Here is a 23,356-nt window from a genome sequence, read left to right as displayed (position 1 = left end):
AAGCAACTAGGATGCTTGACTGCATAGCTAGAGGTATAACAAGCAGGAAGAGGGAGATTATGATCCTGCTATATAGAGCGCTGGTGAGACCACATTTGGAATACTGTGTTCAGTTCTGGAGACCTCACCTACAAAAAGATATTGACAAAATTGAACGGGTCCAAAGACGGGCTACAAGAATGGTGGAAGGTCTTAAGCATAAAACGTATCAGGAAAGACTTCATGAACTCAATCTCTATAGTCTGGAGGACAGAAGGAAAAGGGGGGACATGATTGAAACATTTAAATATATTAAAGGGTTAAATAAGGTCCAGGAGGGAAGGGTTTTTAATAGGAAAGTGAACCCAAGAACAAGGGGACACAATCTGAAGTTATTTGGGGGAAAGATCAAAAGCAACATGAGAAAATATTATTTTACTGAAAGAGTAGTAGATCCTTGGAACAAACTTCCAGCAGACGTGGTAGATAAATCCACAGTAACTGAATTTAAAAATGCCTGGGATAAACATATATCCATCCTAAGATAAAATACAGAAAATAATATAAGGGCAGACTAGATGGACCATGAGGTCTTTTTCTGCCGTCAGACTTCTATGTTTCTACCATTACTACTAGTTTTTTCTTCATCATTCCTATCACCCATTTCTTCTCACATATGACTGTAACTTTCTGCTTGTATCCTTAAGATATTTATTAATATTGTTTCCTCGTTGCTTATTTGACCCCTGTGACAATCATTAAGTGTTCATGATTCTTGACAAACATATCTTTTCTTTTATGTACACTGAGAGCATCTGCACCAAAGACAAAATTCCTTGTGTGTCCAATCACACTGGGACAATAAAGAATTCTATTGGAGAATGATAGAAAAAATAATAAAAGAAATAGTAAGACAGGAAATAGAAATAACCCCGGAATTTTATTTACTGGGTATAACCAATCAGAAATATAAGAAAGAAATTTTACACCTAGTCATTCATATTTTGACAGCGGCCAGGATAGTGTATGCGCAAAATTGGAAAGGGGAAAATATTCCCAAAGAAGAGGAAGTTATTAAGAAAATATTATTGGGGGGAAAAAAGAATTCTATTCCATTCTATCAATCAAAACAACACGCATACCAACCACACAATTCAGCTGTGACAGATGTTGCTAATCACGGCCCCAGGTCCATCAGCAAAGCCAAGACTTTGCAGCCTTTCAGAAGGCCAGTAGGGTAGGAGCAGTACAGACATGAGGGGAGGGAGTTGGTTCCATAGAGCTGGGGCAGCCACAGAGGAGGCCCTCCCTCATGGTCCCACCAACCTGCATTGCTTAATTGACAGGACCCGGAGAACGCCAACCCTGTGAGATTTTATTGTCACTGGGAGGTATGCGGCAAGAGGCGGTCCCATAATTATGGGTTCTAGTCCTTAAGATATTTATTAATATTGTTTCCTCATTGCTTATTTGACCCTTATGACAATCATTAAGTGTTTTTTAGTTCATGATTCTTGACAAATGTATCTTTTTCTTTTATGTACACTGTGAGCATCTGCACCAAAGACAAAATTTCTTATGTGTCCAATCACACTTGGCCAATAAAGAATTCTATTCTATTCTATATTCTATTTTATTCTATTCTATATTTTCTATTCTATTCTTTACATCGATATACCCTATTCTGTCCATGCACTTATTCTGTTTCCATTCAGATATTCCTTTCGCCCAGGTCCACATACTTGCACACCCACATATACGTACACAAATATGTAAACACAAAAGATTTTGCACAAAAAAAACCCTGGCGATTCGGTCCATCATCCCCCCAGTGTTGTACTTGGCAATTCTAAAAAGTTAACACTACTCATCGGTTGCTCTTAAAAATGAAGAAAGATTCGAGAAGCCTTTTGCATTCGAAAGGAACGGAATAACTCGGAGGAAAATCAAATAGTGCAGGCCGCTAATATCTGGAGCGCGCCGGGGCTGCGAAAGCTTGAAAAGGAATGGGATCGAGTACTTCGAAAGCGGAAAACGGACAGATACATGCACAGCCTCATCTGGGACAAACGGCCGGCTTCTCTCCTTCCACATATTTGAGGAAAGCTGTTGAGACATACTGGGCAATCCACAGGTGTTTGAATTCCTCTCCATCCGGAAATAGCCCTTAACAGAAAATATAAACAATCCAGTTCATTGCTAAGGCAGGACTTGTTTCCAGCCTGGTATACCTTGCCTTAAGAAGAGATTGGACTGCCATTTGTCAGAAATGGTGGAAGGTCTCCTACTGTTTGTGTGGGGGTTGGACTAGATGACCTACAAGGTCCCTCCCAACACCGTTAAATCTAATCTAATTTAATCTAACCACTAGACACCCCCCCCAGAGAGGCACTTCCATTCTATCCTCTTTTCCCGCCAATCAGCGGAACGCAACCCACCTCTTCTCCCCAATCTTTCCCCCAAGTGTTCTGGATAATCCAGTATGGTCCACTCCAGGTACCACGTCGGCTTTTTCCTGCAATCCAAAGGAAAGAAAACCACGCAAAATTAAAATGACAAAATATCAAGAAAGTTTTTGACAGTCCATTCTTGCTCTATTGAGCTAAACACTCCACGGACTGCATTGGTTGCCGATTGGTTTCCGGACGCAATTCAAAGTGTTGGTAATGACCTACAAAGCCCTACATGGCATCGGGCCAGATTACTTCTGGGACCGCCTTCTGCCGCATGAGTCCTAGTGACTGGTCAGGTCCCACAGAGTCAGACTTCTCCGGGTCCTGTCAACCAGACAATGTCACTTGGTGGGGCCTAGGGGAAGAGCCTTCTCTGTGGCGGCCCCAGCCCTCTGGAACCAGCTCCCCCCAGAGATTCATACTGCCCCTACCCTCCTCGCCTTCTATAAGAGTCTTAAGACTCATCTATGAGGCCAGGCTTAGACTCTAGACCCAATGAATGTTACGTAAGGATTTAGAACCTACTACTGGATTACCTATGAGAATCCTTCGGGAGTTGGGCGGCATATAAATTAAATTAATTAATAATTAAATTAAATTAAATTAATAATAGATTAATTTAATAAAATAAAATTAATAAATTAATAAACAGATTCGCACAGCAAGCTAAGTCTCTCTCTCACACACACACAGATCAGAAGTGAGTTCTAAGATCCATTACTACCGGTTTGTACACATGCTTGCAGAGGGGCCTGATGCTTCTGCACATGTGCAGAAGCGTCCCGGGTAAGTGGGCGGAGCCTCCTGCTGCCGCTACCAGTTCACAGAACTGGGACGCAACCCACCGCTGATAAGACCATGATGGAGCCCCAAATTACGACTGTACGTCGATGCAGCCGTTAAGCAGGTCCGCTCCATGACCGCATGCTGATTTTATTGCCATTTGTGTGGATGTCGTTAAATAGACAACCATGACGGTTAAGGAAACATGGCGGTCTTTTAAACAAATCTGTTTTAATCTGGCAAAACCCATCGAAAATTGTGGTGAGATTCTGCAAATCGCCATCAATGTGATCCAGTTGCCAAGATCCTGTCACTGTGAAAGGAGGGTATGTATCATAACTTTGACATCACATCAGGAGTACCTTCGTAAGGGGGCTGTTGCCACTTTAGACGGTCATTAAACGGGGACTAAATCGGATTAAAATCCTAACGTTAGGACACTGGGTGATTTGCAACGTCTCCGCCAGGATTTTAGCCCTGTTTCTCACCCGAAAGGTTTTGGGGTTCATCCAACAACCCAACCGCCTTCAAACTGGTGTTTTGATGATGTACCCATCTCCAAAACTGGCGGGACACTGAATGGAGAATCACGCTGGAATCCAGTGGATCCCAACAGCCAAGGAAATATGGCTTACCTTCACCGAAGCCAACAATAAGGACCACATGGTCAAGCCGCTTTGGGTCACAGGTCTGCTTGGGCCTCTGGATGATGCCTTTTTCGTAATGCTGCCCCCCAGGGAGAGAATCGAAACAGACCATTATTAGCCACAGATGGAGGATTCTTTAAATCTCGGTTACCTCTCTAGGTCTCTCTTTCTCTTGAGTCTTTCTGGAATCCGTTCCAGTGGCCAAATTCACACATCTCATCTGTACTTTGCCCCATTTTTTCATAAATTCTATATTCTATTCTATTCCCTATTCTACTCTCTATTCTCTATTCTATTCTAATTCTGTTTAGAAAAGAGAAGAATAGAATTAGAATGGAATAGAATTGAATAGATAGAATAGAGAATAGAATTTATGAAAAATGGGGCAAAATACAATATTCTATTCTATTTATTCTATTCTACTCTGCTCTATTCTTATTCTATTCTATATTCTATTCTATTTTATATCTATTCAATTTTTATTTCTATTCTATTCACTATTCTATTTTTATTTCTATTCTATTCACTATTCTATTCTCTATTTTATATTCTATTCTATTTTTATATCTATTCTCTATTCTATTTTATATCTATTCTGTTCTCTATTCTATTCTATTTTTATATCTATTCTATTCTATTCTATTCTCTATTCTATTTTTATATCTATTCTATTTTCTATTCTATTTTTATATCTATTCTATTCTATTTTATATTCTATGTTATATCTATTCAATTTTTATTTCTATTCTATTCACTATTCTATTTTTATATCTATTCTATTCTATTCACTATTCTATTCTCTATTTTATGTTCTATTCTATTTTTATATCTATTCTCTATTCTATTTTTATATCTATTCTATTCTATTCTCTATTCTATTTTTATATCTATTCTATTCTATTTTCTATTCTATTTTTATATCTATTCTATTCTATATTCTATTCTATTTTATATCTATTCAATTTTTATTTCTATTCTATTCACTATTCTATTTTTATATCTATTCTATTCTATTCACTATTCTATTCACTATTTTATATTTTATTCTATTTTTATATCTATTCTCTATTCTATTTTATATCTATTCTATTCTATTCTCTATTCTATTTTTATATCTGTTCTATTCTATTCTCTATTCTATTTTTATATCTATTCTATTCTATTTTCTATTCTATTTTTATATCTATTCTATTCTATATTCTATTCTATTTTATATCTATTCAATTTTTATTTCTATTCTATTCACTATTCTATTTTTATATCTATTCTATTCTATTCACTATTCTATTCACTATTTTATATTTTATTCTATTTTTATATCTATTCTCTATTCTATTTTATATCTATTCTATTCTCTATTCTATTTTATATCTATTCTATTCTATTCTCTATTCTATTTTTATATCTGTTCTATTCTATTCTCTATTCTATTTTTATATATATTCTATTCTATTTTCTCTTCTATTCTCCACCAGAATTTCCCCCCTATTCTCACCTGAAAGGCTTTGCTGTTCATCAAAGCTGTTACAGGACCCTGGGTGGCCACAATAGCAGCGATATCTGGGAGGAAAACATCACAAATTAACAGGGAAGCTTCGATAAGCCAAAATTTATAACAGCAAAATCAGGATTTTGGCACTAGTCATTCCCCATCCCACATTTCAAAGTTACAACGGCCCTGGGGAAAAAAGCGACTTGTGTTCATTTTTCACACTTAGCGACCATTGCAGCAGTCATGGTCACATGTTCAAAGTTCAGATGCCCTTATGCTATTTCCTGTATTTTACCTTAGGATGGATTGATGTTTATCCCAGGCATGTTTAATTTCAGTTCCTGTGGATTTACCAACCAAGTCTGCTGGAAGTTTGTTCCAAGCATCTACTACACTTTCAGTCAAATAATATTTTCTCACGTTGCTTCTGATCTATCCCCCAACTCACCTCAGATTGTGGCCCCTTGTTCTTGTGTTCACTTTCCTATTAAAAATACTTCCCTCCTGGACCTTATTTAACCGTTTCACATCTTTAAATGTTTCGATCGTGTCCCCCCTTTTCCTTCTGTCCTCCTGACTATACAGATTGAGTTCATTAAGTCTTTCCTGATAGGTTTTATGCTTAAGACCTTCCACCATTCTTGTAGCCCGTCTTTGGACCCGTTCAATTTTGTCAATATCTTTTTGTTGGTGAGGTCTCCAGAACTGAACACAGGATTCCAGATGTGGTCTCACCAGCGCTCTATACAGCAGGATCACAATCTCCCTCTTCCTGCTTGTTATACCTCTAGCTATGCAGCCAAGCATTCTCCTCGCTTTCCCTACCGCCTGACCGCACTGTTCATGGTATCATGCTCTGGAGTCCCCAGAAATTAAATAAATAAAATAAATAAGTAAATAAATAAATTATCATAATCTTTTAACAACCCCATAATCCCTTGCAGGGTGGAGTAACTGAATCAGTGGTGCATTGCTACCAGTTCAACCCAGTACAGTGAACCAGTAACGGCGGTGGTGGGAGGTTCTGCCCACTCAGACATCATCAAAAAACCCCGCTCTGCACATGCGCAGGGGCATTGCGCATGCTTCCGTTCTCGAACCGGTAGCAAAATTAAATAGAATCTGCTACTGGTTTGAATGGCTGGATGCCCTCCCTGTCCCCAATGCGGAGGGTTTTTTTCAACAGATCTCATCGGGCCCAGAGAGAGAAATACCTGCCTCTACCTAGGATCGAACTCCCAGCCTCCCGAATGTGACCTCTAGGCCGCCGCACCACAATGATTGTAAGAACACTGACTATACCTGTATTAAGCCACAATGTTGTGGTGGCTGTTTATGACGGACAATAAATGCACCTCTTGCTTTTAAATTGGTTCAACTTGTAAAAGAGCCTTTGTCTGCTTTCCAGAGGATAAATGTTTTTATTCCTAATTTTTTCATCTGCAAAAAAAAAAAAAAACCACCCCACAATCCTACTTTCCCCCCCCTCTTTATCTTGACTAAACCTGCTAATTTTTCAGGGGACTGAAGAGCCTTATAATTGTTGGGGTTTTATATATATACTTTTTTAAATATTAGATTTGTATTACTATTATATTGTTTTTGTTATTGTTGTGAGCCGCCCCGAGTCTTCAGAGAGGGGCGGCATACAAATCTAATAAATTATTATTATTATTATTATTATTATTATTATTATTATTATTATTATTATTTCAGATATCTCAATCCAGCCCTTGGCCAAAGACTTACATTTTTCATCCCTTGGAAGCACATTGTAGCCATCAATCTTGGTTACTTTTCGCTTCCTGTGTTTCTGGCAGCTCTGGTTTCTCCCCACATAAGGGTAAAGTATGCTTGAGGACAATCCACCTAGAAGCCAAGCATGGAAAGATGTAGATGAGAAAGACTTTTTTAAAAAAAAGGTTTTTATTACTGTTATTATTTTGAAATTCCCCAGTTAAATAACTGCCTTGAAACTTTTTAACATTCAGGCAGATAATCCACTAATCCAACCGAGCTTTCTGTGGCACAGAATCCAGCACCCAGCCAAGTTGATCATCAAATAACTAATATGAAAACAGCTGCAGGAATTGGGTGTGTTTATTTTAATGAAAAGAAGGACCAGGGGAGACAGGATAGCAGTCATCCAGTAACTCAGGTTGCCCCAAGGAAGAGGGAGTCAAGCTATTCTCCAAAGCACCTGAGGGTAGAACAAGAAGCAATGGGTGGAAACTAAACAAGGAGGGAAGCAACTTAGAACCAAGGAGAAATTTCCTGACAGGGAGGACAATTAACCAGTGGAACGGCTTGCCACCAGAAGTTATGGGTGCTTCATCACTCTTTTAAGAAGAGATTTTTGTGTGTGTCCCTTTGTTCTTTCAAGAACAAGGGGACACAATCTGAAGTTAGTTGGGGGAAAGATCAAAAGCAACATGAGAAAATATTATTTTATTGAAAGAGTAGTAGATCCTTGGAACAAACTTCCAGCAGACGTGGTAGATAAATCCACAGGAACTGAATTTAAACATGCCTGGGATAAACCTATATCCATCCTAAAATAGAATACAGAAAATAGTATAAGGGCAGACTATGTTTCTATGAGATTGTATAGCCATTTGTCTGAAATGGTGTAGGGCTTCCTGCTCCAGCAGTGGGTCCAGCTAGAAGACCTCAAGGGGTCCCTTCCAACTCTGTTGTCTTATTATCTCTGCCTCCTTCATCTGCTTACACTGAGGCCAACCTAGTGGGTTGTTGTGAGGCTCCAACCCGGGTGGAGCCATCACAGACTTCAATGAGGAGGGGAACCGTTGTGTTTGAACTCACATAAACGCTACAACAACAACAAAAAAGGGATGTCCACATACTGTTGTTGAAAACGTAGTGAAACGCGTCCCAGGGGTAGCCCCCTAGGCAGCCTTTTCTGGAAGGGTAGGTGCAGTCGACGAGTTCTAGGATGAAAGGAAGGAAAGAAAAAAGATCATTTCGAAGAAGATTGTCGGGCAGTCTCACATTAACGGAATTATAAAGGAAATTGTCCCCATTCCCCAATTTGACAGCGTTTCACCATTAAGGGGGCTACCCAGTTGTGCTTCTCAATCCCAGCAATTTTAAGATGGGTGGACTACAATTCCCAGAATTCCCCAGACGGTTTGCTTCAAGATGGGTGGACTTCAACTCCCAGAATTCCCCAGACGGTTTGCTTTAAGATGGGTGGACTTCAACTCCCAGAATTCCCTACACAGCATGCTTTAAGATGGGTGGACTTCAACTCCCAGAATTCCCTACACAGCATGCTTTAAGATGGGTGGACTTCAACTCCCAGAATTCCCCAGCCAGCAGACTTCAAAATGGATGGACTCAGCATGCTTCAAGATGGGTGGACTTCAACTCCAAGAATTCCCTGGCCAGCCTACTTTAAGAAGGGTCAACTTCAATTCCCAGAATTCCCTGGCCTGCAAGGAATTCTGGGAGTTGAAGTCCCCACCCCGTCTTAAAATTGCTGGGATTGAGAAACACTTGAATAAATCCTCCTTTCTCTCCTTCCTTCCTGCCCATCATCTCTCATACCTTGCACCGAGAGGCTGCAGTTAACATTTCGGTGAATCTTCCACAACGCCTCGATGTTGGAGGCCGCCGCGAAAGCCCAGCAGGACCCGCACTTTCCCTAGGAAAGAGTTAGGAAACATTAAACTAATTTTTAGGCGGCTTTTTAGTTTCTTTTTAAAATGTAATTCTTAATTTTAACTTCATTTTTTTGATGTAGCTTTTATATGTTGTGAGCTGCCCCGATTCTTCGGAGAGGGGCGGCATATAAATTTAATTTTTTATTAATATTATTATCATTATCATTATCATCATCATCATCATTATTATTATTATTATTATTATTGTTCAGCGTAAGTCACATCCATTGGCCCCAAAAACACCATATGGCTAAGAAGATGGAAATTGGTGTCCTATGTGACGTTAGTTTCGCAGAAGATAAGTTGGCAGCCCGCTTTCTCTCCGCACACACCTGGTACTTCACGGGGGACAAGCCCTTTTTTCTCCAGTCGCAGAATTGTGTAGCCGTGGAGAAACTGCGTCGCGGCTCCGTCGGCCCAAACGGTACAGACCGCAAAACCGGGTTGGCAAACCTCTCAGCAAACTCGCTTTCTGCGTAGGGAAGAAAACACATTTTTAAAATTTATTTATTTATTCATTCATTCATTCATTCATTTATTTATTTACTTATTTATTTATTTTGTCCAATACACAATGAGGGTTTTAGTGGGTATATATCAATATACACATAGTGAAATACATGATGAAGGTTATAGAGGAGATACTCATAGTAAAATATATCTATGAAAGAAGAGAAAAGAAGGTATAGGAATAGAATATATCAATGAAAGAATAGAAGAAGAGATATAGGAATAGAGGAAAGGTATAGGAGATATAGGAGAGCAATAAGACAGGGGACGGAAGGCACTCTAGTGCACTTGTACTCGCCCCTTACTGACCTCTTAGGAATCTGGATAGGTCAACCATAGATAATCTAAGGGTAAAGTGTTGGGGGTTTGGGGATGACACTATGGAGTCTGGTAGTGAGTTCCACGCTTCGACAACTCGGTTACTGAAGTCATATTTTTTACAGTCAAGTTTGGAGCGGTTAATATTAAGTTTAAATCTGTTGTGTGCTCTTGTGTTGTTGTGGTTGAAGCTGAAGTAGTCGCCGACAGGCAGGACGTTGCAGCATATGATCTTGCGGGCAAATACTTACATCTTGTTTAGGGTGTCTTAGTTCTAAACTTTCTAGACCCAGGATTGAAAGTCTAGTCTCATAGGGTATTCTGTTTTGAGTGGAGGAGTGAAGGGCTCTTCTGGTGAAGTATCTTTGGACATTTTATACTCTTCGCTGGTGGCTTAGGCTTACAACTCCAGTCTCTCTCTTAACAGGCCTGACTGAGTTGTGTGGGCAGGGGATGAGGGATATTGTAGTGTGGTGGAGGAAGTGCCCGACGGAGTTTGCAGAACTGGGCAACTTGGTTAATCTAGCTTTACTCTTTTGCCAAAAAGCGCCGAAGCTTAAAAAGTAGCCTAAATGTGGGCAACAGTCATAAATCCCCTTTTTTCAATTCTTTTCAAAGACAGATTTTATTTTTCTCCAACTTAGGATAAAAAACAGTACAGAAGTACAAACACTACAACCATGCTTAAAATAAAACATATAATTTTTTTTCTATTATTCATTGGAGGCTTATCTTTCTTCCATTAAAAAAACATTCTATAGAACTTATATATTATCAAATAAGAAAACCTCAAAAAACGGATACAAATCTAATTAATAATAATAATAAATAATATACAGTATTGTGCTACCACCAATTCTTATCTTGCCATCTGGCTAACAATATCTTAATTCAATTTTCATATCTCATCTTTCCCCAAAATAAGTACCGGTAAGTATTTATTTATCTTTTAATATTCCATCCAGTCATAAAACTTCCCCCAAATTATATAATAATCAGAATCTTGTTTATCTTTCATTTTCAAAGTCAATCTATTCATTTCTGCACAGTCCCTTTTTTCAGTTCTTGGCTTAAGTTTGAGCGGTCACTAAATGCACTGTTGTAAGACGAGGATTACCTGTCCATCCTTTTTTATGTGTGTGGTGGAAATGAATGGGTTAACACTCCAACTGACTAAGAGAAAAGGATGAAACCGACTTTTACATAATTTGGGACAAATGGTATTTATTTTATTTATTTATTGGACGTTTATGCCGTCCCCCTCTGAGGACTCGGGGCGGCTTACAACATATAATAAAACAATACGAAACATTTTCCAATTAATTAGAGATCTAAAAACCCAAAACCAATAAAAACAGTCATTTCATTCAATCAACTTTCTCTCAACACATTCATTGGCCAGGGGAAAGAATCCAAGCCTGGCAGCATAAATGAGTCTTAAGACTCTTATGGAAGGCGAGGAAGGGGGGGCAATACGAATCCCTGGAGAGAGCTGATTCCAGAGGGCCGGGGCCACCACAGAGAAGGCTCTTCCCCTAGATCCTGCCAAGCGACATTGTCTAGTTGACAGGACCTGGAGAAGGCCGACTCGGTGGGACCTGACCAGTTGTTGGGATTCACGCGGCAGAAGGCGATCCCGTAGATATTCTGGTATGCATGGTAGAATAAGAAAAATAAAACAAATTGATATTAGTAGTACAGAGGTGATATAAATGTGAATTCTTAGAACTGTAGAGTAGAGATAAGTGTGAATTAAATATCAATGTGATTAACATCGTAGGTATTAACATGCTAAATTTGACCGATGATTTTTAGGATAGATAAAGCAATAAGACATAGTACAAAGATAGATAAAATAACGATATGTAAAATTACGTAAGATTATCAAGAATTTATGCTGAAAATTTGGAAGTTTGGAGAGAATTAATGGTGATAGATGTATAGAGAGAGAGAAATTAATAACCGAAACAATTCTCTTTACCGATTGTATTTGCCAAAACAAGAAAACAAAAGAATATAAGGAGGGTGTTTGATGTAATATTGTTCTTGTAAATGTATTTATTGTTATGTGCATTTGTTTGGTTTCTTTTTTGTTTTCTTTTTCGTGCCTTTTCTTTCTTTTTGTCTTTTGGTGTTATTGTTATTGTATGTCCATTTTTCCTTTAAAATTTGAAAATTCGATCAAAGATATTTTTTAAAAAAGAATTTATGCTGAAGATTTGGAAGTTTGGAGAGAAACGGGTTGTTTCTCTCATTTTTTAACTATTTTTTTCCTTATGATTTTTTGTGGTTTTTTAAATTTTCTTTTTGTTTTGGGGTGGGGTTTTTTGTTTTTTGTTTGTCAATAATAATAATAATAATAATAATAATAATAATAATAATAATTTATTAGATTTGTATGCCGCCCGTCTCCGAAGACTCGGGGCGAAGACCCTATCATTTTTACATCATATGTGAAGTTTGTATCTCTGTGTTAAATATCTTAATAAAATCTTATATATATATGCAGATTGTTCTGAGTTCGGGTTTTGCCCCGTGTAATATTTTGAGTGTCTATGCGACGTTTCGGTGAAATCACATTCACCATCATCAGGCTGAAGTTTTAAGCTTCGTGATGCTGTAAATATGGAATGTTTGCAACTGCCATTTGTTCCTTATATATAGTGTTGGGGGTGGAGATTTGGTTTGAATGTAGCAAATAGATTGGGTGACTATGTTTTAGTGATTTGATTGGTTGGTGGAATCACAATTACTTGAAGGATTGACATGGTGATTATTATGATATGTTTTTTTGTTTAAGGCTGATTTCCGAATCTCTGGTAGGCGGGACGTGTCATCCCGTTTGTTCATGCTGAAGGGGTGCTTCTCTATCTCTATGGCTTCCATAGCAATTCTTCTGTATAAATTTTCTGTTTTGGAAAGTAATTTAGTTTTTTCAAAGTCAATTTCGTGCCCTGTTTTTTTAATGTGCCGGACAAGGGAGGAAGTCTTTTCTTCTTTTTTAACTGCATTCTTATGTTCTGCAATGCGTGCGCTCACTCTTCGATTGGTTTGTCCAATGGATGTGGCTGCACATGTTTTGCAAGGGATTTCATAGATTCCTTGGTGTTCGAGTTGGATTTTATCTTTTGGGTTTCTTAGGATGTATATACTGTATATAAAATGCCTGTCAATCCTGAAGGCTTTCCCAGTTGGCCCTTTGCCTACCTGCCTTTAATAAACATTTTATTAAACAAACCGAGGAGATGTGATTCTACCGCAGGCGTGGGGTGGCATAGCCTGCCTTCTACTTTTTATTAATTTTTCTATTTTTACTCTTTTCCCCAAAGAGGGAGACGTCCGTGTGGAATTTTCGGCCTCGGCTGCCAAAATAATTTGGCCAGCTTTGGGGTGTTGTGTACCTTCGCAAAGGAGTAGGGAAAGAAACCAGAAAGTTGGGGGGGGGCGGCAGTTCTTTTGATCCTGGGTGACGATAGCCTTGAAAGACTCGGGGTGAACGTCTCCAGGAATTCAACACTCTTGGACCATTTGCTTGGTATTCCACCGAGTGTTGTGCCAGCCAAGTTGCTCCCTCTCTCAGCTCATCCCTTCAACCCGGGTGAATAAAACACACAACACTTGAACAAAAGAGCCATTGTGTGGCTGTCTGTCCCAAGCCCTTTCCTGCAAGCTGCTGAGATAAGGGCAGCTTCCCCACCATACGCTTCGCCCGTTTCAGTTTAACAGAATTACAGAGTTGGACGGGACCTTGGAGGTCCCTCTGCGTCGCCTAAAACAGTGTTTTTCAACCAGTGTGCCTTGGCGCACTAGTGTGCCGGGAGACATGGTCAGGTGTGCCACGAAGAAGGAAGCTCAGGTTCCGGTCTCGCAACTTTTTGCTGAGAGAGTGAGAGTGAGAAAGAGAGAGAGAAAGAAAGAGAGAGAGAAAGAGAAAGAGAGAGAGAGAAAGAGAGTGTGAGAGAGAGAGAGAGAGAGAAAGCAAGAGAGAAAGAAAAGAGAGAAAGAGAGAGAAAGCAAGAGTGAGAGAGCAAGAAGGCAAGAGAGAGAGAGAAAGAAAGCAAGAGAGAGAGAGAGAGAAAGAAAGAGAGAGAGAAAGAAAGCAAGAGAGAGAGAGAGAAAAGGAGAGGATGAGAGAGAGAGAGAGAGAGAAATGAGCAGAAAGGGGAGGAAAAAAGACAAATGAGAAAAAAATGATTGAGACAGAGAATGAGAGGAAAGAGAAACAAAAGAGAGAGAGAAGTGACTCTTGATTTAAAGCATATGATAAAAAGCACCCAAAGAATAAGAGAGAGAAAAACCCCAGCCCTCACCTGTTTTTGGAAATGGTTCAAGAGTGTGTATACACACACACACACACACACAAGGGTGGGGAGGAGACAGGGGTGGAAAAAGAGAGGAGAGTGTCTTAGGGTGTCATTTTGTGTCATTTTGGTTGGTGGTGTACCCCAGGATTTTGTAAATGTAAAAAATGTGCCGCGGCTCAAAAAAGGTTGAAAATCACTGGCCTAAAACACGATCTAAGTATTGCCCACAAGATCATATGCTGCAACGTTCTACCTGTCAATGACTACTTCAGCTTGAACCGCAACAACACAAGAGCACGCAACAGATTCAAACTTAATATTAACCGCTCCAAACTTGACTGTAAAAAATAGGACTTCAGCAACCGAGTTGTCGAAGCGTGGAACTCATTACCGGACTCAGTAGTGTCAACCCCTAACCCCCAACATTTCTCCCTTAGACTCTCCACGATTGACCTCTCCAGGTTCCTTAGAGGTCAGTAAGGGGCGTGCATAAGTGCACCAGTGTGCCTTCCATCCCCTGTCCGATTGTCTCTCCTTATCTCATTTATCTTTTCTTCCTTTCAAATATGTTCACCTATACTTTTATATCTTTTCTTCTATTCTTTTCTTTACTTATATTACTACATATCTTTCTCTTCAATGTGTATTATGTATTGGACAAAATAAATAAATAAAATAAAATAAAATAAAATAACCCCCTGCCTAGACAGGAAACACTATGCTAACAATAACAATAATAATAACAACAGTGTTGGAAGGGACCTTGGACTCTACTCCAACCTCCTGCTTATAAGGGCAGACTAGATGGACCATGAGGTCTTTTTCTGCCGTCAGTCTTCTATGTTTCTATGTTTCTATGAGGTGGTCCTGTAAATAGGGCCTAGCAGTGCTCCCTGAAACCTCTGGAAGTTATAGTTATAGTTTATTAGATTTGTATGCCGCCCCTCTCCGAAGGCCCGTTTTTCACCTTCTGAGGCTTTGCTGAAGCCTCCAGGTGAGCGAAAACAGCCTCCCGCAAACTCTGGAGGCCAGAAACGGCTCATTTCCCGACTTCTGAGTAGCCCGTTTTTCACCCTCCCAGAGCCTCCACGCGAGCCCTCGTGGTCTTGTTTGAACAAGCTACGGAGAGATTTAGCCATTGTGTTGATGCAACAAGACTGAAACTCGGCTGGTTAGACCCTGGTTAGACCCTGAACGGATGTTGAGCCCTGTGGTGGGCTTGTCTCTAAAACATCCTGCTTTGCCACAGCGGTGTGGCGGCCCGCCTACTTCTGCAGGGAACCTTCAGCTCACCACCAGCCCACCGCTAAGCCAGGGTTTGTTTGCACACGCTGCCCATGGCAACACTTTCCAATTTGCAAAAGGGCTGCGCGGTTTACCCCACGACTCATTTCACTTTATTGAAGTCCGTAGGCCCGCCGGCTGTTTTGGGAACGTTCACCCCCCCTCTCCTGCTCCTTAGGCACTAGAAACATAGAAACATAGAAGTCTGACGGCAGAAAAAGACCTCCTGGTCCATCTAGTCTGCCCTTATACTATTTCCTGTGTTTTATCTTAGGATGGATCTATGTTTATCCCAGGCATGTTTAAATTCAGTTACTGTGGATTTATCTACCACGTCTGCTAGAAGTTTGTTCCAAGGATCTACTACTCTTTCAGTAAAATAATTACTTACTTACTTATTTATTTATTAGATTTGTATGCTGCCCCTCTCCGCAGACTCGGGGCGGCTCACAGCAATAATAAACAATATATAACAAATCTAATAATTTAAGAGGAAAGCTAAAAAACCCATTATTAAAAGCAAACATACACACAAACATACCATACATAAACTGTATAGGCCCGGGGGAGATGTTTCAATTCCCCCATGCCTGACAGCAGAGGTGGGTTTTAAGGAGCTTACGAAAGGCGAGGAGGGTGGGGGCAATTCTAATCTTTGGGGGTAACTGGTTCCAGAGGGTTGGGGCCGCCACAGGGAAGGCTCTTCCCCTGGGTCCCGCCAAACGACATTGTTTAGTCGACGGGACCCGGAGAAGGCCAACTCTGTAGGACCTGACTGGTCGCTGGGATTCGCGCGGCAGAAGGCGGTCCCGGAGATATTCTGGCCTGATGCCATGAAGGGCTTTATAGGTCATAACCAACACTTTGAATTGCGACCGGAAACTGATCGGCAACCAATGCAGACTGCGGAGTGTTGGCGTAACATGGGCATACCTAGGGAAGCCCACGATTGCTCTCGCAGCTGCATTCTGCACGATCTGAAGTTTCCGAACACTTTTCAAAGAGAGCGTTACAGTATTAAGCATTAAATGTTCCCTTTTTTTAGCAGTGTATCTTTCTAAAAAACCCAGTTTCTTAAGAACCAGTCATCCACAATCATTCGATCAGACATAGAAATTCATTCATCGGCCGGGGCTAGATGTTAAACTTCGTGGCCCCAAGCCTGCCAGCAGAGATGGGTTTTTTAAGACCTTGCGGAAGGCAGGGAGGGTGAGGGCGGTACAAATCTCTGGTGGGAGTTGATTCCAAAGAGCCGGGGCCACCACAAAGAAGCCTCTTCCCTTAGGCCCCGCCTGGCAGCATTGTCTGGCTGACAGTACCTGGAGAAGGCCAAATCTGTGGGACCTGACCGGCCGCTGGGGTATATGAGGCTGAAGACGGTCCCGTAAGTCAGTGTTTTTCAACCATGAGACATGGTCAGGTGTGCCGCGAAGCTCAGAGAGAGAAAGAAAACAAGAGAGAGAGAGAGAGAAAGAAAGAAAGAGAGAGAAAGAAAGAAAGAGAGGAAGAAAACGAGAGAGAAAGAAAGGAAGAAAGAGAGAGAGAGAAAGAAAGCAAGAGAGAGAGAAAGAAAGAGAGAGAGAGAGAAAGAAAGAAAGAAAGAGAGAGAGAGAGAGAGAAAGAAACCCGTTGATCAAATATTTCATTTCCCTTCCGCCTTACCTGTCAAGTCGCTGAAAGGGGTGACCCCGTATTGTGCAGTCCCAACCTCACTGTCCTGCAAGGCGCGGCTGATTTCCATGTTCTGTACAAAAACCTTGAAGCGGTAAATCATCTCTAAGGTGAAGAAATCAAAGAGTCAGGAGGCAGAAAACACCACTTAGTTAACAAACGTGGACTCTTAGCTGACTTTGGACCCTGATTTGTCTTGCCTCTCTCTATCCGGGGTAGATGGTGGTTTTAATACTTTTTGATTGGGAAGTCAGGTCACCATTCCAGAAAGAGAGGGGTGCAAAAACCTCGTAGCCAAATCCCTTTTTTGTGTCCCTGTCGTTTTTGTTGGGTATTTTGATTATTATTAATATTATTTGTATTAGCAGAGTTCAGCTGGCTTAATTCGCAGCAGAAGCGTGCTGGGCCCATAACCCTTTGTTGGGTATTTTGATTATTATTAATATTATTTGTATTAGCAGAGTTCAGCTGGCTTAATTTGCAGCGGAGTTGGCATGGCAAGAAATAACACGTGGTTCAGAATCCCATTGGTTAGCAATGAATGACCACTCCTTCATAAAGATGAACAATGCAATCTTCACTTACAATTATGTTGATTCATGCAATTGATAGATTGCAGGCAGATAAGTTTATATCCCAGTCCATATTAATAACTTCTGGATGGTCCCATGTGTGAGGTTGGCTTTGGATTTCATCTCACACATGTGTCCTCAGCCGAGGACAATGGAACACACACAGAAGAAGAAGGTAGAAGAGGTAGAAGAGAAAGAAGAAGTGGGGGAGCATCTACTTTGCAGAGGTTTATATAGCCTGCAGGGTATCTGCCTCTTTTGGTCATCAAAAGGTGACACACTGGTCAGTTAATTGCGACCTGACCATAGAGATGTGTTTACAAGACAGTGCAAGCATGTAGTAGAGTAGTTAAACCCAACAGTTTTAACTCCTCGGGAGTAAAAAAATGGTTTTATTTTAAGCTCCCGGAGTGCACTGAAATGCTGCAAAATGAGCAATAGCCTTTCGACTTATATATCGCTTCCTAGTGCTTTTACAGCCCTCCCTAAGCGGTTTACAGAATCAGCCTATTGCCCCCAACAATCCGGGTCCTCATTTGACCCACCTCGGAAGGATGGAAGGCTGAGTCAACTTTGAGCAGGTGGGGAGATTTGAACTGCTGAACTACAGCTAGCCGTTGGCTGAAGTAGCCTGCAGTTGCTCAGCTGGACACATGAAAATCAACGCAGGTGAAGTCTAATATTTTTAGAACTGTGTTTTGCAACCTTGGTAGCTTGAAGAAGTGTGGTGTGGACTTCGACTCCCAGAATTCCCCACCCAGCCTGCTTTAAGATGTCTGGATTTCAACTCCCAGCATTCTTCTTTAAGATGGGTGGTCATCAGTCCCAGAATTCCCCAGCCAAATTGCTTTAAGATGGGTGGACTTCAACTCCCAGAATTCCCCAGCCAGAATGCTTTAAGATATCTGGATTTCAACTCCCAGAATTCTTCACCCAACTTGCTTTAAGATGAATGGACATCAATCCCAGAATTCCCCAGCCAGAATCCTTTAGGATGGGTAGATTTCAACTCCCAGAATTCCCCAGCCAGAATCCTTTAGGATGGGTAGATTTCAACTCCCAGAATTCCCCAGCCAACATGCTTTAAAATAGGTAGGCTTCAACTCCCAGAATTCCCCAGCCAGAATGCTTTAGGATGGGTAGGCTTCAACTCCCAGAATTCCCCAGCCAACATGCTTTAAAATAGGTAGGCTTCAACTCCCAGAATTCCCCAGCCAGAATCCTTTAGGATGGGTAGATTTCAACTCCCAGAATTCCCCAGCCAACATGCTTTAAAATAGGTAGGCTTCAACTCCCAGAATTCCCCAGCCAATATGGCTTAAGATAATTGGACTTCAACTCCCAGAATCGCCCAGCCTGCAGTTTGACTGAGGTATTCTGGGAGTTGAAGTCCATGTATTTTCCTGCTGCCAAGATTGAAAAATACACTGCCCTCGAGGACATCCAATTGACCTACTTACCTCGAGAGTCTCAGCTCTGCTTCTCTTATTATTATTCAAATCTGCATTTCACACATACTAAAAACACGGCTCGATTCAACCGCTTCTGTGATTTCCCAGAAGAATACCATTTCTTTGGGCTACTTTTACGATTTACGGTGTAGTAGAGCAGTGATTATCAACCTTTTTTGAGCCGCGACACATTTTTTACATTTACAAAACCATGGGGCACATTGAGTGGGGAGAGGGGGGTGGCTAAAAAAAGTTTGGACAAAAAAATTCTCTCTCTCTCTTTTCCTCCCTTTCGCTCTATTTCTCTCTCCCTCCCTCTTTCTCTCCCTTCCTCTTTTTTTTCTCTCTCTCCATCCCTCTTTCTTTCTCTCTTCCTTCCTTCCTCTTTTTTGCTCTCTTTCTCTCTCTCCCTAGCTCCCTCTGTCTTTCTCTCTCCCACCTTCCCTCCTTCTCTCTCTTTTTCTTTCTTTCTTTCTTTCTTTCTTTCTCTTTCTCTCTTTCTTTCTTTCTCTCTCTTGCTCTCTTGCTCTCTCTCTTGCTTTCTTTCTCTCTCTTGTTCTCTTTCTCTCTCTTCCTTTCTTTCTCTCTCTCTCTCGTTCTCTTTCTTTTTCTTTCCCTTTCTTTCTTTCTTTCTCTCTCTCTTGCTCTTTCTTTCTCTCTCTCTCCCTTGCTTTCTTTCTCTCTCTCTTGCTCTTTCTTTCTCTCTTTCTCTCTCTCGCTTTCTTTCTGTCTCTCTCTCTCTTTATTTCTTTCTTTCTCTCTCTCTCTCTCTTGTTTTCTTTCTCTCTCTGAGCTTCATGGCACACCTGACCATGTCTCACGGCACACTAGTGTGCCGCGGCACACTGGTTGAAAAACACTGTAGTAGAGGGTGGAGGAGAAATTCATAGATACTGCTTACCTTCCTGGCTGTTGTAGGTTTTGCCAAACTTCACCATAAAATCCTGGAACTTCCCCCTCAGCTCCATCTGGATTAAACAACAATATATAGAAAGTTACTTAGCTTCAGAATAAAAACATTGCAAAGATAAATTTCCCTTTGCGTTTGATTTTCCCCCCCTTACAAGTGCAATGCTGCCTATAACATCTGTGTTAGCTGTTAACTCTCTTTTACGTTCCTGGGGAAATTTGAACAGAACAAAATAGAATTTTATTAGCCAAGGGTGACTGGACTCACAAGGGATTTGTTTCGGTGCGTATGCTCTCAGTGTACATAAAAGAAAAAGTGGGGGAAAGGAAAAATCAGTCGAATTGCAAAGCTGTTTTGAAATTCCTAAAACATTCCTTTCTTTGGCCCAAGAGGCTTCTGTGCTTCTATTTCACTCTCAGGCTGCTTGATATATTTATTTTTTTTAGATTTTTCTCTTTAGAGGTTTCTGGAGCTGGTTGACCCCGGAGGCAAACCTATGACAGTTCTCCCCATCATTCTACCAAATGCAGCCCATATTTTCCAATCTGAAAAAAATAATAATAATAATAATAATAATTTTTCTCCCTCAATAATAAGGGAGAATCATTGGGAAGCTGGGGAGAAAATTAAAGATGATTTATCAAGCGCATCTATGGATCCAAGAGAGATTTAGAACTAGAACCAAGGAGAAATTTTCTGGCAGTGAGAACAATTAACCAGCGGAACAGCTTGCCTCCAGAAGTTGTGAATGCTCCAACACTTAAGAAGAGATTGGATAACCATTCATCTGAGATGGTGCAGGGCCTCCTGCTTCGGAGCAGAGGGTTGGACTAGAACAGTGTTTCCCAACCTTTTTTGAACCGCGGCACATTATTCACATTTACAAAATCCTGTGGAACATTGAGCGGGGGGAGGGGGGGCTAAAAAAGGTTTGCACAAAAAAAATATATCTCTTCCTCTCTTTTGCTCTATTTCTCTCTCTCTCCCTCTTTCTCTCTCTTCCTTCCTTCCTCTTTCTTTCCCTCTCTCTCTCCATCCCTCTTTGTTTCTCCCTTCGTTCCTATCTTTTTTGCTCTCTTTCTCTCTCCTTCCCTCCATCTATGTCTTTCCCTCACCCTCCTTCCCCCCTCTTTCTCTCTATCTCTTGCTTTCTCTCTCTCTCTCTCTTGCTGTCTTTCTCTCTCTTTCTCTCTCCCCCTCTTCACACTCTCAGCAAAACGTTGCAAGACCAGAAGCTGAGCTTCCTTCTTCGCGGCACACCTGACTGCGGCACACTGGTTGGGAAACACTGGACTAGAAGACCTCCAAGGGTTAGGGTCCCTCCCATCCTCTCCCCATCCATCCATCCTTCCTTCTCTCCCTCCTTCCTTTATTCCTTCCTTCCTTTCCTCCCCTCCTTCCTTCCTTCTAACACTTCTGTTATTTTCTGCACAACAAATTATTATAGGCAGCGCTGATCAGAGATGTGGAGTAAAAAAAAAAGGAATTTATAACCATTTCACTCCCTTCTTTCGAGCACCGCCTCCCCATCCTCTTCCCCTACGATGGGGTCTCCAGTTCTCACCATGCCCGGATCTGCAGGAAAGCTAAAATTGGCATGAATAGCGGAGATCCATGCCGCCCATAGCGTTAAGCCAGCGGCGAGCTTGGCCTGCCGCATCGTGGTTGTGTCTTGTTGCCTCTGGGTTCGTTGTGAAAGTATCGACAAAGGATGGAAAGAAAGGTGAAGATTCGGTGGAGTTGGAGGGGGGGCGTGGAGTGGAAAACCTCAACTACAGGAAGGCGAGGTGTGAATTTTAACCCTTGATTTCAAAAGCAAGCTCTTTCGCTCTGGCTCTCTCTCTTTTTAAGTTCTTGGAACTTCTCTAATCGTGGCTAAATAAATCAACCCCAGCATGAACAACAATAAAAACATTGATGGAAATTCTTAAGTCACCCAGATAAGAGTCGGTCCGAACGTTGACTCATTTGCAACCGGACTCATTTTTATTATTTAATTTGAGAGGGAGATTGTGATCCCGCTGTATAGAGCGCTGGTGAGACCCCATTTGGAATAATACTGTGTGCAGTTCTGGAGACCTCACCCACAAAAAGAGATTGATAAAATTGAACGGGTCCAAAGACGGGCTACAAGAATGGTGGACGGTCTTCAGCATAAAACTTACCAGGAAAGACTTCATGAACTCAATCTGTATGGTCTAGAGCAGTGTTTCCCAACCTTGGCAACTTGAAGATATCTGGACTTCAATTCCCAGAATTCCCCAGCCGGCATTTGCTGGCTGGGGAATTCTGGGAGTTGAAGTCCAAATATCTTCAAGTTGCCAAGGTTGGGAAACACTGGTCTAGAGGACAGAAGAGAAAGGGGGGACATGATTGAAACATTTAAATATGTTAAAGGGTTAAATGAGGTTCAGGAGGGAAGTGTTTTCAATAGGAAAGTGAACACAAGAACAAGGGGGGCCAATCTGAGGTGAGTTAGGGAAAAATCAGAAGCAGCGTAATAAAATATTATTTGACTGAAAGAGTAGTAGATGCTTGGAACAAACTTCCAGCAGACGTGGTTGATTAAATCCACAGTCACTGTTACAGAATCCGAGGTGGGTGAAATGAGTACAGCTAACTGCTAGCTGTAGTTCAGCAGTTCAAATCTCCCGAGTGGCTCAAGGTTGACTCAGCCTTCCGTCCTTCCGAGGTGGGTCAAATGAGGACCCAGATTTTGGGGGGCAAGAGGCTGACTCTGTAAACCGCTTAGAGAGGGGTGTGAAGACAATGAAGTGGTAGACTAGGTGCGATTGCTATTCTGTTATTTGAGTGGCTGCCACAGAGTTCTGAGAGCAGGACAGGAAGCAATGGATGGAAACCAATCAAGGAGAGAAGAATAGTACAGAACAGAATGTAGAATAGAGTAGAATAGAATAGAATAGAATAGAATATAGAGTAGAGTAGAATAAGGAACAGAATAGAATATAGAGTAGAGTAGAATAAGGAACAGAATAGAATAGAGTATAGAGTAGAATAAGGACTAGAATATAGAATATAGAATAGAATAAGAATAGAATATAGAATATAGAATAGAATAAGAATAGAATAGAAAACAGAATAGAATAGAATACTGTATAGACTAGAATAGAATAGAATATAGAGTAGAATAGAATATAGAGTAGAATATAGAATACAATAGAATATAGAATAGAATATAGAATACAATAGAATAGAATAGAATTATTTATTGGCTAAGTGTGATTGGATACACAAGGAATTTGTCTTTGGTGCACATACTCTCAGTGTACATAAAAGAA

General features: G+C 40.9%; 1 protein-coding gene across 1 annotated transcript; it reads right to left on the bottom strand.

Moving 5' to 3' along the window:
• Positions 1–900: 900 nt before the first annotated feature.
• Positions 901–21,743, bottom strand: LOC139175247 (cathepsin W-like). The gene is made up of 11 exons (XM_070766248.1): positions 21,622–21,743; positions 20,049–20,115; positions 17,116–17,229; positions 9,370–9,509; positions 8,922–9,018; positions 8,219–8,302; positions 7,104–7,223; positions 5,358–5,422; positions 3,851–3,941; positions 2,418–2,494; positions 901–2,145 (listed from the first exon to the last, which is right to left on the bottom strand). Exons 1-11 carry the CDS (start codon positions 21,715–21,717, stop codon positions 1,843–1,845), a joined length of 1,254 nt encoding a protein of 417 aa, XP_070622349.1. The 5' UTR covers positions 21,718–21,743; the 3' UTR covers positions 901–1,842.
• Positions 21,744–23,356: the final 1,613 nt, after the last annotated feature.

The sequence above is a fragment of the Erythrolamprus reginae genome, chromosome 13 (assembly GCF_031021105.1).
Source record: "Erythrolamprus reginae isolate rEryReg1 chromosome 13, rEryReg1.hap1, whole genome shotgun sequence".
Classification (NCBI taxonomy): Eukaryota; Metazoa; Chordata; class Lepidosauria; order Squamata; family Dipsadidae; genus Erythrolamprus; species Erythrolamprus reginae.
This window is presented reverse-complemented; position numbering and strand designations above follow the sequence as displayed.